Genomic DNA, 14,060 nt, shown 5'->3' on the forward strand with positions numbered 1-14,060 from the left:
GTGCTCGATTTGTAATCAGCACCCTGTCGGCACTGGCATAAAGCTGTGGTTCTTCCCCAAGAATGCCATTTGTTCCTTTTATGCCTTGATTCCTCACATACTGTGGAGGGTGTTAGCTGAGTAAGACTTTCTGCTTCATGAAAATGTTACCAAATACACCATAAGGAGAAAAGCACCAGACGTCTGTCTGCAAAGAAAGCAAAATCCTGGTTTGGGAAGAGTCAAGGGTGGCCATTGCTCCCCAAGCATTTCCGGGCCTGAGGTTTGGCTCTGTGGGCTCCTTGGGGCCTCATAACTGATGCCCACATTCCATATCAGTCATCATTCTGGAGAAATTCGTCAACTTTCCTGCTGATCTGAGCCTGGAAACTGGTGTCTGTTTACTCATTTTCAAGCTGAAAATTGAGACAAACTTGCTGGATAATTTTGACAAAAATAACACACATGATTGCATGTCATCCCATGATTGACTTAATTTTCCTCTTTTTTTGAGCTATCAGAACTTTCTCAAGGCACATATAGTTTTCAGTGAAATAGGTCATTCACAGTTGGAAGTTATACAAACTTGCCAAACCTTGACCAAAAATAACATTCTGGTGCCCAGTTTAGGGCAAGGGCTAATAAAGTGTTCTCTGATTTGTAGTAAGGAATTAAAGGCAGGGGTTGGGGTCTAGACAATGGTAATAATAAAGACTAAGGATATCAAGACAGTGAGTAGACTTGAGGGGATTTTCATAAAATGCAGTTTTCCTTTCTGGTCACGTTAAAATCAATGTGTAGTACATTATCTACTCTAGGGAAACGTGTATTCCATTTGCTTTCTGTCATAACTCTTTATTGTATTTGGGAGTAAATGAGCTTCTACAGATGAAGTTAATATTAAAATTTAGAGAGAGACTGAAAAGAAACCCTTCCAGAGCTAATAGTCACACAGAATTTAAAATATTAATTCGCCAAAGCCCCCCAAACCTAACTTCGCTTGGAAGAACACCCTCACTGATATGCCCAGGCTGCAAAAACTTTCACGTGTTAGAATTCTGCAGCATTTAGTGAAAGGATCTTAACTTCCTCTGTTAGGTTCTATATTCTGAATTTCAGACCCCACAGCTGCCTAGTGGTTAGCCAGGTGAGAAGAGTTAGTTAAAAAAGCACATTGAAAAGTGGATCAGGACAGATGGACAGGATTCACCCTCCCTGAAATTCAGGGAGATGGGTGTGGGCCAGCTCACTGCCCATGCATCTTCATTTTCTTCCTCTTCCTTTTTTCATATCAAAGAAAGATTTCTTAGCACTGTTACTGTGGGTTTCTATTGAGGACCCAAAGCATCAGCAGCTTCACTGCTTTGAGGTAATGCTCTGTGTTTGTTGTGGGCCTGGACCAAACTGCCTCTCTAATAACCCACGGATAGCCCGATGGGATGGGAAGAATCTTGGAGACACCCCCTTCTCCACCAAGCCCAGATAACAGTTACAATACTTTTGTAGCTGAGGTGTTTGCAGTTCAACCAGTTCAGTGATAACTACATTGATCATTGTCCATTTTTCCTGTCTTTAATGCAACCTAATACTAGTATCAATAAAATTAAAACTGCTTTTATAATAGATGACTCATTGCCATCTCGTGTCCTAAAGGTCTGTCCCCCTCTTGTCCAACTTCTCACTTCCCCTCATTCCTTCCCTATTCCCAGGGTTGCTCACATGTTTATTTCTAAGAATAAATGCTTTTGACTGAACTGTTTTTATTTATTTTTTTTTATTTATTTTTTTTATTTTTATTTTTTTCCGGTATGCGGGCCTCTCACTGTTGTGGCCTCCCCCGTTGCGGAGCACAGGCTCCGGACGCGCAGGCTCAGCGGCCATGGCTCACGGGCCCAGCCGCTCCGCGGCATATGGGATCCTCCCAGACCGGGGCACGAACCCGTATCCCCTGCATCGGCAGGCGGACTCTCAACCACTTGCGCCACCAGGGAGGCCCTGAACTGTTTTTAATACTCTTTTTAAAAAGAATTTATGTTCCTTCTTGTTTTCACAAGCAAGACTTAAGTTTGGACTCAAATATTGTAGGAAGGCAATTTTTCATCCTTCTTGACTGTGTCCAGGCATGAGACCAGAGGCAACTAAGACCAGAAGGTTTCCATTTGCTCTGAACATTTAGGAGTTCTTTTTAGAGGGTAGGTGCAATTTTAGTTTGAAAAAGAAAGAAAGAAAAAGGGGAGAATTGTTGTGAGGTTGGGCCTGGTCACATTTTGACATTTGAAAATGAGATTGTAACAAAGTCACATCAGACCACTTTTTATAGGGATAACTAATGGTTTTCTTCGCTTTCTGTTCCAGCCACACCAGCTATCCTTGTCAGAGCATCTCAGAGTCTACAGAGAGTCCATCCAGGCCTAGAGACAAGTAAGAATTTCACTCCCTTTTCTGCCTTCAATGATATTGTCCAGGTTTTACTGTAATTTAAGCTACTGTCCTTTCCCTATTTTATTTGGGATATGGTAACTGGATGAATGAATGACTGAAATTGCACAGGCAAACTAACAAGTTTTTTTTCAGAATTTCTTTTTCAACTTTTCAGCAAGGCTACTTCTTTTTTTTCCCTTTTTTTTTAATTGAACAAAAGATTCTTTCAATTCCAAAATTCTTTACAATTTTCAAAAGTTTCATGCAAATGATTTCATATAATCCCATAATAACCCTTTCTTTCCTCTACCCCTGTATTGCCCCTCCCTGCTTCCCTCTCCCCACTGGTAACCACTGGTTTATTCTCTATATCTGTGAGTCTGCTTCTTTTCTGTTTTATTCATTAGTTTGTTTATTTTTTTAGATTCCACATATAAGTGATATCATACAGTATTTGTCTTTGTCTGACTTATTCCACTTAGCATAATATCCTCCAAGTCCATCCATGTTGCTGCAAATGGCAAAATTTCATTCTTTTTATGGCTGAGTAGTATCCCATTGTACATACAACACATCTTCTCTATCCATTCATCTGTTGATGGACACGTAGGTGGCTTCCGTACCTTGATAATTGTAAATAATGCTGCTGTGAACATTGGGGTGAGTATATCTTTTCAAATTAGTGTTTTTGTTTTCTGTGGATATATACCCAGGAGTGGAATTCCTGGGTCATATGGTAGTCCTATTTCTAGTTTTTTGAGAAATCTCCATACTGTTTTCCACAGTGGCTGCACCAATTTACATTCTCACCAACAGTGTATGAGGCTTCCCTTTTCTCAACATCCTCGCCAACATTTGTTATTTGTGTTCTTTTTGATGTTAGCTCTTCTGCCGGGTGTGAGGTGATATCTCATTGTGGTTTTGATTTGTATTTGCCTGATGATTATCAGTGTTGAATGATGTTTCACGTACCTGTTAGCCATCTGCATTTCCCCTTTGGAAAAAAAGACAGCTTCTTTATTTTTCTAATAAGCTTATCCTTAGAGGTTAAGGAAGGCCAAATTAATGCAAAGAAAAAAAGACATAAAATAACTTGTTGTGGGCCAACAATTAGTTTACTGAGTTTAGGAATCTGCGTTTTTGATTTATAAGTCCTGTATTGTATTGGCATTATTATTTTGAGATATTTCTTTACCTAGTGATCACATTACCAGACAGTCTAATTTGTCCCTTCAACCAAATCGCCTTCGGCTCTGAAATTCTGTCCACTGCTCCGTGATAGCATTTACCTCACAACATCTTCATGCATGTGTTCATACCATGTGCAGGACTCAATGAGTTGTGTGTGCTGCACAAATTAATTATGTTGCAATTAATTAAGGCAAAGCCTATGTTTTCTGCTTCTTCTAAATCCCTCACGTGACCTAAAAAATACCGTGAGCACATAATAGGCACCTTCAATTAAATTCTAAGGATGGATTTTCTTTTCCTCAATTGAAGTATAGGCTCGAGTCCACATTACAAAATAAAGGAAAGGAAGTTAGTGTACCTGACTGTGTTTAAGCCATTGCTGTTTCAAGGATCATAACGGCATCATGAAACTATAATTGGGGTTTTGTGACTAAATTGCAGAGTCCTTTTCTAATAGGCGATGTAAACATCATTTTTCTTGGAGGTGACTGAAAGGGAGGGTTGGTGCTGTTTTTAACAAACGTCATCAATTCATCAGTTGTGCCAGACCGCGAACTCTACAACCCTCCTGTTTTAGAATCATTTGACATGTTAATCCACTCCCTAATTAATGTGAGGGGTTGTAGAAAGACTAGCTGTTGCTTATGTTTGGGTTATCCCAGCCAGTATATTCCAAAGCCTTCACTCAGCAGATGATGTGACTCATTGCTGCTTTCTGTAAGGAAATAAGAAGGAATCAGTTAAGAATGGTTTAGGCTTCCCTGGTGGCGCAGTGGTTGAGAGTCCGCCTGCCAATGCAGGGACACGGGTTCGTGCCCTGGTCTGGGAAGATCCCATATGCCGCGGAGCGGCTGGGCCCGTGAGCCATGGCTGCTGGGCCTGCGCGTCCAGAGCCTGTGCTCCGCAATGGGAGAGGCCACAACAGTGAGAGGCCCGCGTACCGCAAAAAAAAGAATGGTTTCCCACACTGGAACCCTCCCCAACACACAACCACAATACACTGCCCTTCACTTGCCCCCAAAGGGGTGGTAAGATTTCCCCAAGCCATTGTCTTTGTGTCAAGTCATGGGGTCTGAGGAGCTTAAGCTTTGGGCCTTGTTGAAATACAACCTCTGAGTATGGCAGATGTGTTGAAGAAATTGCTGTCAGTCGTCATTTGGCATATGTTGATTTTCTGTCCTTGTGATAAACAAGAATAATAGCTATTACCCTTCATCTGTGGCACGGCACACAGACACTGACCTCCCCATGCAAGGAAGAATCCTACCCTTCCAGCTTCTCCTTATCTGAAGTTACATGCCCTCTGTCTCAGGACTGATTGGATAAAGTACCCCACGTCAACGGATACGTCTGTATCACTGGGCACCTTCCACAGTGCACTCACTAGGACACATGGCCACCTTTATCATCCAAGCATCTCACTGAGATGCAACAGACCCTAGTGCTCCCGTAGCCTCACTGTGTCACTGTGGACACAGTCACTGTATCACAAATGTTTAACTCCCTGCCATGCACCCAGCACTAGCTAGCTCTACACCTTGAGGAAGAAAGAAATGTGTAAGATATTGTCCTGACCTTGGGGAGGTCATATTCCCCCTAAGGGAGATAGTTATACACAAAAAGCTAGTGTTCAAGATCTGTCAATTCACAATTGTAACGTATACATTTCCTATGTGCACTTTTCTGAATTCTCAGATTCAAAGCAAAACCTTGTGGAAGAAAAATAAACCCTCCCAGAGTGAATCTTAGACAGAACTGTCCAAACGTAAATAAAGGCCACCACCCTTCCGCAGGCCACCTTTACTTTACACTTGGGCTATCACAATAACCCTTTAGTAGCTGTCTCGCTCCTCTCTCCTTCCACACCCTACCCCGTCTCTCCTTCCTTGTATCCATCTTCCTCTGCCAATAACGATTTTCAGAATCTAACATATCCCTCTGCTCTAAATAACACTATCTTTAGTACCTTCCCCACTACCTAAATTTTAAATTGCAATCCTATCCCAAGCCACTCAAATCCACCATCTGTCATCTGACCCCAGCTTGTAAGTCTAGACTATCCACTAGCCCCCAGGAACACTATGCTTTCCCTCCTCTGGGACTTTGCTCGTGCCGTCCCATCTTCCAGAACTATCCTCCTTCCGCCTCACCCAGCATTCTGGAAATATAAATCCTGCCCGTACTTTAAGGTTCAGCCAAAACACTTTGACCCTTGGCCTGAAGCAGTTCCTCCCTCCTCTGTGTGTGTCTTTGAGAGAGGTCACACGATTTCATATCTCTCTGAGGGGATATATTACACGCTGCTTTGGAGTGTAGTTATTTGCATATTTCTCTTATCTCCCTATCTGGATTATGAACAGCTGTGTCTTATTCAGAGTTGTATAACTCACAGTACCTCAAATGGTACCTTGAACATTGTAAGTAATAAATGATATTGCAAATAAATTAACTAAATGGAAGTATCCTTAATAGCTCCCTGGCTACCCACCCTTCGGCACTCTTGACAATTCCCACCAGCCCCCCTTGTTATCATGGAGCCTCTTGCTCTCAGGGGCGGGGGGTGGAGGGGGGGCATTCATGGAGGAACAGATCCCGCCACCTGTGTTAATTGCCCATTAATCATCACCTTCAGTGTTGCTAAAAGGACTCATAGGAAAAATGGTTTATACTCAGAGGATAGCTTCCTTACAGGCAAAGGATACACTAGGGCAACAGCAGATGAGGGGAATGCACTGACTGGGGTCTGGAGATCCCAGGTGTTGGCCTGTCCGTCCTCTCACTGCTCAGTCGCACCAGACACCCTGTGTCTCCAGGTCTGGAACCACTACCTGTGTGCCTGCCAAGCACCTTGGTACCAGGAAGCCCAAAGTCTGCTCGTGATGGAGTCTCCTAGAGTGAGCTCGTCATGGAGGCGCACCCTAGCTATGTGGACAGCCTGACCATCAGCCCCCAGTTCCACTGAATTTAGGTGCAAATCATAAATTTAGTTATATGGCTAAGCAGCATTGACAAGCTGACATATTCTGCCCTGAAACAACTCAGGGACCCATGACTACAGCACATCATTTATCTTTAGTTAACACAGTCTATACATAGCATTGCCAAGCATCAGTAACTCTGGAAAAAAAGCACACGGTCAAACCAGACCAGCTAAAATTAACCCATTGCCATGCTCCACTTAAAGAATTGCCCATTGCACTCATCTCTTCCTTCTCTTGCTCACCAAAAGGTATCTGTGTCAGCTTCTAAGCCCTCGGGGCTTTGCTTTCTGCGTGCTTTTTGCGTGGACCTAATCCATGTGAATAGGTGTTTGTGTGGTAATGGGCACATACTAACATACCTTCTGCAGAGTACAGCCTTGAGAAATATTTTCTGGAAACAAAGAGCTATTTTTAAAAGTCCCATGAGGACTTTTTAGCCCATACACGTGGGTAGCAGCATACTTCGCCTATGCAGAGGCATAAATATGAGCAAAAACCCACATATAGGATAAGAAGGATATTGATGGAGTTTACAGTTTAAAGAGGTAGGCATCTTTGTATACTTTAAAGAAGTAATGGTGCAAACTTACTACAAAGAAAGCTGCTTTTAGTTGTGGGAGAGAGTGATTAGGATGGTTAGAATCTTCTAGAGAAAAGCAAAACATTGTTAGTGCTCCTGAAGAAGGCAGACTCCTGAGTTTGGCTGCTGTGGTCCCATGTGCTTTGTGTTTTTCCAGTAATTTCATTTCTCTCTCACAGTTGGTTTTTGGCAGAGGATTTGATGATCATATGGGCCAAATACTTAAGACTTATTAAACACACAGAGAAATTATTAAAAGATTGCACATCATTCTGAGGGGGATTTTTCCTGTCATTTTTTTAAAGCCATACCTTTTCACTGAATTTGTCACGTATTACTACAAAAGTGTAAATTGTGTGATCAATGGCAGTTCTACCTCAAGATAAAATGAATATCCAACTGGAGAAGAATACTGAAGTTTCATTGACTGGCATCTGGAGCATAAATTAGTCCAAGATTTTATGAAAAACAGGCATCCTGAACATAAACATCCATGACTGAGGTCAGAATGAAGTTTTGAAAGAACCCCAAAAGATTATCATATTAGATGGGCACAGAAATGAATTGCTTACATTTTTATAAGTTCACCAACAACTTCCTTTACAATGGTGAGTTACTTTTCAATAAAGACACTTATAGGAGACAAAAATGTAATATAGTAACTGTCATTTTGCTTTTTGGGGCCCTTACTGTACATTCTTAGCTGGACTCCTGTCCTAGCCTCCTAATTTTTCTTCCCTACCTCCTATGTTTTCCCTATCCCCAGCCATCCTACCCTCTGCTTCCACATTCATTCTTGCCTGCCTTTGATCCAGTGACTCTTCTGCCACATCATCTTCAGTAGCTCCCCACTGTTTCCTAAATTATGAATAAACTCATCCCTCTGGCATTTAAGAAGGCCCACAACATGGATCCTATGTGCCTTTCTAGCCTCATCTCGCTTATGTACTGTGTACACCCATGTTTGTGTCCCCTGAATTCTTGCTTCATTATAACCATTCATAATGACCCCTTTGTCAGAAATTCCCTCTTCTTACCTCCCAGGTGGGAACAATCCTTCAAGGATTTTGTCTTTAAGGCATACTTCAAATATCGCCTTATCCACAAAGCTTTTCCCAGTTCCCCCAAGAGAACGCACACTTCCGTCTTAGAATCTCTGAAGCCCTTTCTTTCTCCCTCTCTAGGAGAGGCAGTATATAGCACAGTACTTGAAGAACTTAGCCTCTGCAGCAAGACAGCTTTGGTTCAAGTCCCAGTTCTATTACTTACTTCCTGCATGATCTTACCTAAGTTTCATGACCTCTCTGTACCTTAGTTCTGTTTTGTTTTGTTTTACTTCTAAAACAAAGATGCTAATAGTACCTACCTCATAAAATTGTAGTGAGAATTACAAGTGTTGATACATTTAAAGTAGTTAGGACAGTACCTGGTCCCATGGTGTTTGTTGTATTCTCTTGTGGCTCTTATTTATATTCCAACAAGAATTAGAATTGAACTGTATGAAAGTTCCCATATTCAACTCTATTTTGGACCATCATATCATTATGTCATTTGTTTCAACCTAATGGAGACTCTTATGTGCTTTCTATTCCCTCTAATAGACTGTACTATTCTAAGGATAAGGGCTATATCTTTTACATCCTTGTATCTTACAGTACCTGGTAAGGACCTGGCAAATGCCGAGTGTTTAACAAAGTCAGTGGATTTTGCACACACACGAAAAAAATTCAAAAAATAGAAGCTAAGTTCCCCCCCACCCCAGTATCTTAAGTATTCTTTGGCTACCATAGAGTACCTTTATGTCCTCCGGCAGTCATTTATGAAAGGAGAGAGATTAAAATATGCAGGAGGAGACATTTCTCTCGTCCATTACTAATATACTTACAGTCTTTCCCAAAAGCCTTCCACAGAACCTTAGCTTCAGGTCATGGGACCAGTGTCATGGTCTAGTCTTGGGGTGTGTCCCAGGATGTTTCTGTGTCATCACTGTGCTATCCTGTGGGCACTTCAGCTGCCAAGGGAATAGTAGCCCCCTCCTGCCTGTGACCCATTCCTGCCCCTGTAAGAGCCGAATGACCCTCTCAGCTTTAATCATTCTTTTTCATCAGCTATCTTCAACCTTAAGGGCTTATTAACTGACAATACAGCTAAAATAAGCACAAGCTGACAGTACGTGTAAAAGAAACACTATAAGGGACGTGTGTCCGTGCAGGAATGGTATCTTAGAGAGAATGTGCAGCCTTTATTGGTTACAAAGAACTTGAGCTTTGGACACGCATTAGCGAGCAGCACTGGGCTCTGACATCGAAGCTGACATTGAATTCTTTAAGTCTGCTGTTTATAAACAACTCAGCAAATGATTCAGTAAGTAAACACAGATTATGATGATCCCTTTTAAGGAAACAGTGTTTATGTTGGCTCCCTCTTGCACCCAAACTAGTGGTAGCCCATCCTGACTCACAGACAGCACGAATATCCTGATAAGGCCAAGTATCCTGCAAAGACTATTTTTCCCCCTTCCTTGCTTCTCTGAGGTTGGAGGAAGGCCGGTCGAATTATGCACTTTATGTAAGAAGAAACAGAGGTAGAGACAAAACAGCTTTCCCAAGTCTCTTGAACAGACCAACAAGAGAGTAAAGAAGGTACCGTCAGTGCGATGCTTTGTATCTGCTCCTAGATGAGCAAGATAAAGTGTAGATAATGCATGTTATTGATAATTCAAATAACAGTGTTTAGTTGTCTCAAAATAGGGACTTGATAGTGACTTTTTCTAGGCTGAAATACTCAGATAATGCCTGCTGTTAGTTTCCCAGGGGTAGTGCTTCATTATACACTCCCTGCCTTCACATATAATTATTGGGAGGTACGGATTCTTTGTAAGATAAATATGAGGTCTTGACTTTCTTATCCTCCTCAACTCCCAGCAATTTGCTGAGCCATAATCAGTGGTGAGTAGATATTTCCCACTGAGTTTACGAGAGACCTGTTCTCTGTGCATGTGCTCAGACCAGCGTTAGTGAGACCACAGCTCAAGGTCAGCCTCCTCAAGCCCCTGCAGGTCCTTTCTGATTGTCAACATATGTCAAGGTTGTCTGTTTATTCTGGAACCCAGACAGTAAGAAAAGAGTTAGAAATCTGTGGGCATATGCCTCAGAAAGCCTTGACTGTAGAAGTGAGTAACATTTTTTTTTTTGAAGTCTGAGAAGGATGATAAAGCATCTCTCTAAAAATTCCAGTGGGCCCGTGTGTACTCTACATACCCATTCCTAGTATGGTTTCTCTTCCAAAGCATAACACACATTTTTCAGGGGTGAAATCCAAGACAAACATTCTTTCACCCTAGGTGACCCCAGTGGGTGGTGAACTCTTTTTAGTGACTGGAAAGTTAAAGCATCCCAAAGTTGATTGTGACCTTTGAGTTCCAGACTGCGGCCCTGACGACTTGCTTAGTTCTACAGCTTCAAAACCAACTCTGTAATCACTGCTCTCAACAGAACTCTGGCTTCTGCACACAGAAGCCTCTCTAGGGAGAGACAGAGGCTAGGCTCTGTCATTCCAGAAAGGACTTTGTTCATACCAGCTCCTACTTGTGATGATAATGTGCAGATAATTTTCCAGATAATGTGCACTTTTTCAGATAATGTGCACTATGTTTTCAGATAATGTACACTTTTGCACTAAGGAAAAAACCTTGAATTCATCATACAGGTGTGCCCTGATTTTAATACAGATTAATCTATGCACTGAGAAAGCAGACTACACACCATATTTATAAAAAGATTTATGGAATTCAAACATAGGTACCATTGAGTAGAAGTTCAAACAATAGTGTGCCTTATGGCAAATATATGCAATATATATTTAAACCAAAAATAAGAGTTGAGGAATTACTAAATAAAGAACTTATCAATTAGAAAATAGGTTATACAACTTTCAAAGGGCTTTTAACTATATATAATTTATAGGAAATTGATTTGCATGTAATTCACAATATATGATACAAAATCAGCTACTTTTTTTTAAGGTCAACAATTATTTGAACCAGGGGTTGGCAAACTATTGTCCTCAGTCGTTTTGTAAGTAAAGTTTTATTGCAACACAACCTGATCTATTTGTTTCAGATTGTTTATGGCTGCTTTGGGGATACAATGTCAGAGTTGGGTAGCTAAAACATAGGTCCGCAAGCCTGAAATATTTACTATCTGGCCCTTGAAGAAAAAGTATGTCAACCCCTGTTATAAACAGAAAAAGATTGTTTCTATAAAAAGGTATTTTATGGGACTAGTCATCATGTTTGTATTGGTTGTTGTCTTTTAATCTCCTATAGAAAATTATTTTCAATTGGTAACTGACATAAATGAGAATTCAGGATTCACTTTATGAATTTCCTTCACAGTCAACTCTTCTGAAATACATTCTATTGCAAAGTAAGATTAACAGTATCTGCTAATCAGTATGGACTTGTACATTTTTATTATTATTGGTATTCCACCAAATGAAAGCTGAGCATCTGTAAATGCTTGGTGATGGATTGAATGGGCAATAATTTGCAACTGAACTGTCTGAGATATGTCATCATTATCACATAATATTTATCTTATGAAGAGTTACAGTCAGTGTAACACACAGCTCCAGTTTGAGGGCAGACTTGAGTTTACAGGTTTGTGGATCGTCCATAAACCGACTGCTGCCACTGAATTCATGCTGAAGAATAAAGACAGAAGACTCTCCTTTTAGGAAATGGTGCACCGTGAAAGACTCGTAAACCAGAAACCTCACAACATTGTAGTAGATGTTACCGTTCAGATGAATGGCCTTTGTGTGCCCTCAAGATGTTCTCAAGTAACATTCATGTCCTTACTGCTACAGGTTATACTTTCATTTTCATATGTTATGGAAAAGCAGCCTTTAGCTCTTCTTTTTTCTCACTTAATATTCCTTAGTAAATAGAATTTTAACACTACAAATTTGGATTCATTGGAGAGCAAATATTTGCAGGAGTGGGTCTGTGCACCTGTCACTGCGAAGCTCCTGCCAAGCAAACCCCAGAGAAATGGAGAAACACCTGGATAGCATCCTTACTGCGACAGAAGCTCTTCTTTTTCTGAATTCCAAAAGCGTTTGAAGTTGTGCGTCTTTTGCATTGAAGTCAAGTGGCTTGTGTACACATGGTAGCTTCCCTTCAGTTGTAAATTCTCAGAGGGAAGGGACTTAATCTTCCCTCATCTTTATATTCTCTGCTCCCTTCCTCCACAACATAAACAGGGCCTGATACAAAATGGGAGCTTACTGTTGGTTAAATGAATGCCACATGAGTTCCAGGAATGACTTGAGAGCAAATGCAGAAGGGAAGTGGAGGGGGAGGCGTTAGCTTAGATTTCATGGTGTTTGAGTTTGACATCCTGCCACAACACTAAGACCAATACTGAGGAGAATTGTTTCCTGAATCTGAGAGCAGCAGATGCATTTCCTCTTCTGCCATTTTTCCTTCTCATGGGGAAAAGCAGACAAGAAGGTTCTACAAAAGTATTGGAGGTGTTTGTTCTTATCAGCCACTAGTGATTGTGGCAAATTCTGTTATTGGTTTCAGTTGGTGTCCCAGGCTGTGTGATGAGCACTTTGGAGTCTGGGGAGCTGGAGACCCTGAGCTGGTCCTGTGTGTGTGCACATGGCATACAGCTGACGTGCTGTGAGCTCTGATTTATCCATTTGTCAGTGGAGATATTAACATCTACCTCAAATGGTCATTGTGAGGAGCAGATAGGTACATAGGAAAATTCCTGGCACAAAGTAGGTATGGAATAAATATTAGATACTTTATTATTTTTACTATTGCTGCTGTTATTACTGCTATTACTCCTCCTGAAAAAGTAGTAGTAGCCTGGGTTGCTGGAAGCATCCTACCCACGTCCTCACCCCACTCACCAGAGCTTATCTCCGTTTATATTTTCTGGGAGGATAAGAAGGATGCTGGATCTAGTAGAATATATCTCATATTGGAGTAGTATATTTTTAAAATTAATTTTTTATTGGAGTATAGTTGATTTACAATGTTGTGTTAGTTTCTGCTATACAGCAAAGTGAGTCAGTTATACATATACATATATCCACTCTTTTTTAGATTCTATCTCCATATAGGTCATTACAGAGTATTGAGTAGAATTCCCTGTGCTATACAGTAGGTTCTTATTAGTTACCTGTTTTATATATAGTAGTGTATTAAGTCAATCCCAGTCTCCCAATTTATCCCTCCCCTCCCCCTTTCCTCCTTGGTAACCATAAGTTCGTTTTCTACATCTGTGATTCTATTTCTGTTTTGTAAATAGGTTCATTTGTACCATTTTTTTAGATTCCACATATAAGCAATATCATATGATATTTGTCTTTCTCTGGCTGACTTACTTCACTCAGTATGACAATCTCTAGGCCAATCCATGTCATTGCAAATGACATTATTTTGTTCTTTTTTATAGCTGAGTACTATTCCATTGTATATTTGTACCACATCTTCTTTATCCATTCTTCCGTCAGTGGACATTTAGGTTGCTTCCATGTCCTGGCTATTGTAAACAGTGCTGCAGTGAAGATTGGGGTACATGTATCTTCTCGAATTATGGTTTTCTCTGGATATATTCCCAGGAGTGGGATTGCTGGATCATATGGTAGCTCTATTTTGAGTAATTTATTTTTTAAGGAAGTAAAATTCTCACAGACTTCAGAGAATGCCTGTACAGGCCAGTTTGAGAAAAATTGATTTAAAAAATAAATTTTAATATTAGAGATATTTCTTTTCATTGTCACTTATCTCTGCAAAAAGAACAAAACTTAATTTTGTATCCCAAAAGACCTTTGTTTGAGAAGCCCTGCTTTCATGTTCTGCTATAAGCACATCAACCTGGACTATAGGT

At 40.8% G+C, this 14,060-nt stretch overlaps 1 protein-coding gene across 1 annotated transcript in view; it reads left to right on the plus strand.

Moving 5' to 3' along the window:
• GHR (growth hormone receptor) overlaps nucleotides 1-14,060 on the plus strand; it is a 290,282-nt gene that overhangs the window by 198,058 nt on the left and 78,164 nt on the right. Inside the window, exon 3 of the mRNA XM_060091665.1 lies at nucleotides 2,335-2,400. Within this exon, the coding sequence (XP_059947648.1) occupies nucleotides 2,335-2,400 (66 nt within the window). The remainder of the gene's footprint in view (nucleotides 1-2,334; nucleotides 2,401-14,060) is intronic.

The sequence above is a fragment of the Mesoplodon densirostris genome, chromosome 3 (genome assembly GCF_025265405.1).
Source record: "Mesoplodon densirostris isolate mMesDen1 chromosome 3, mMesDen1 primary haplotype, whole genome shotgun sequence".
Lineage (NCBI taxonomy): Eukaryota > Metazoa > Chordata > Mammalia > Artiodactyla > Ziphiidae > Mesoplodon > Mesoplodon densirostris.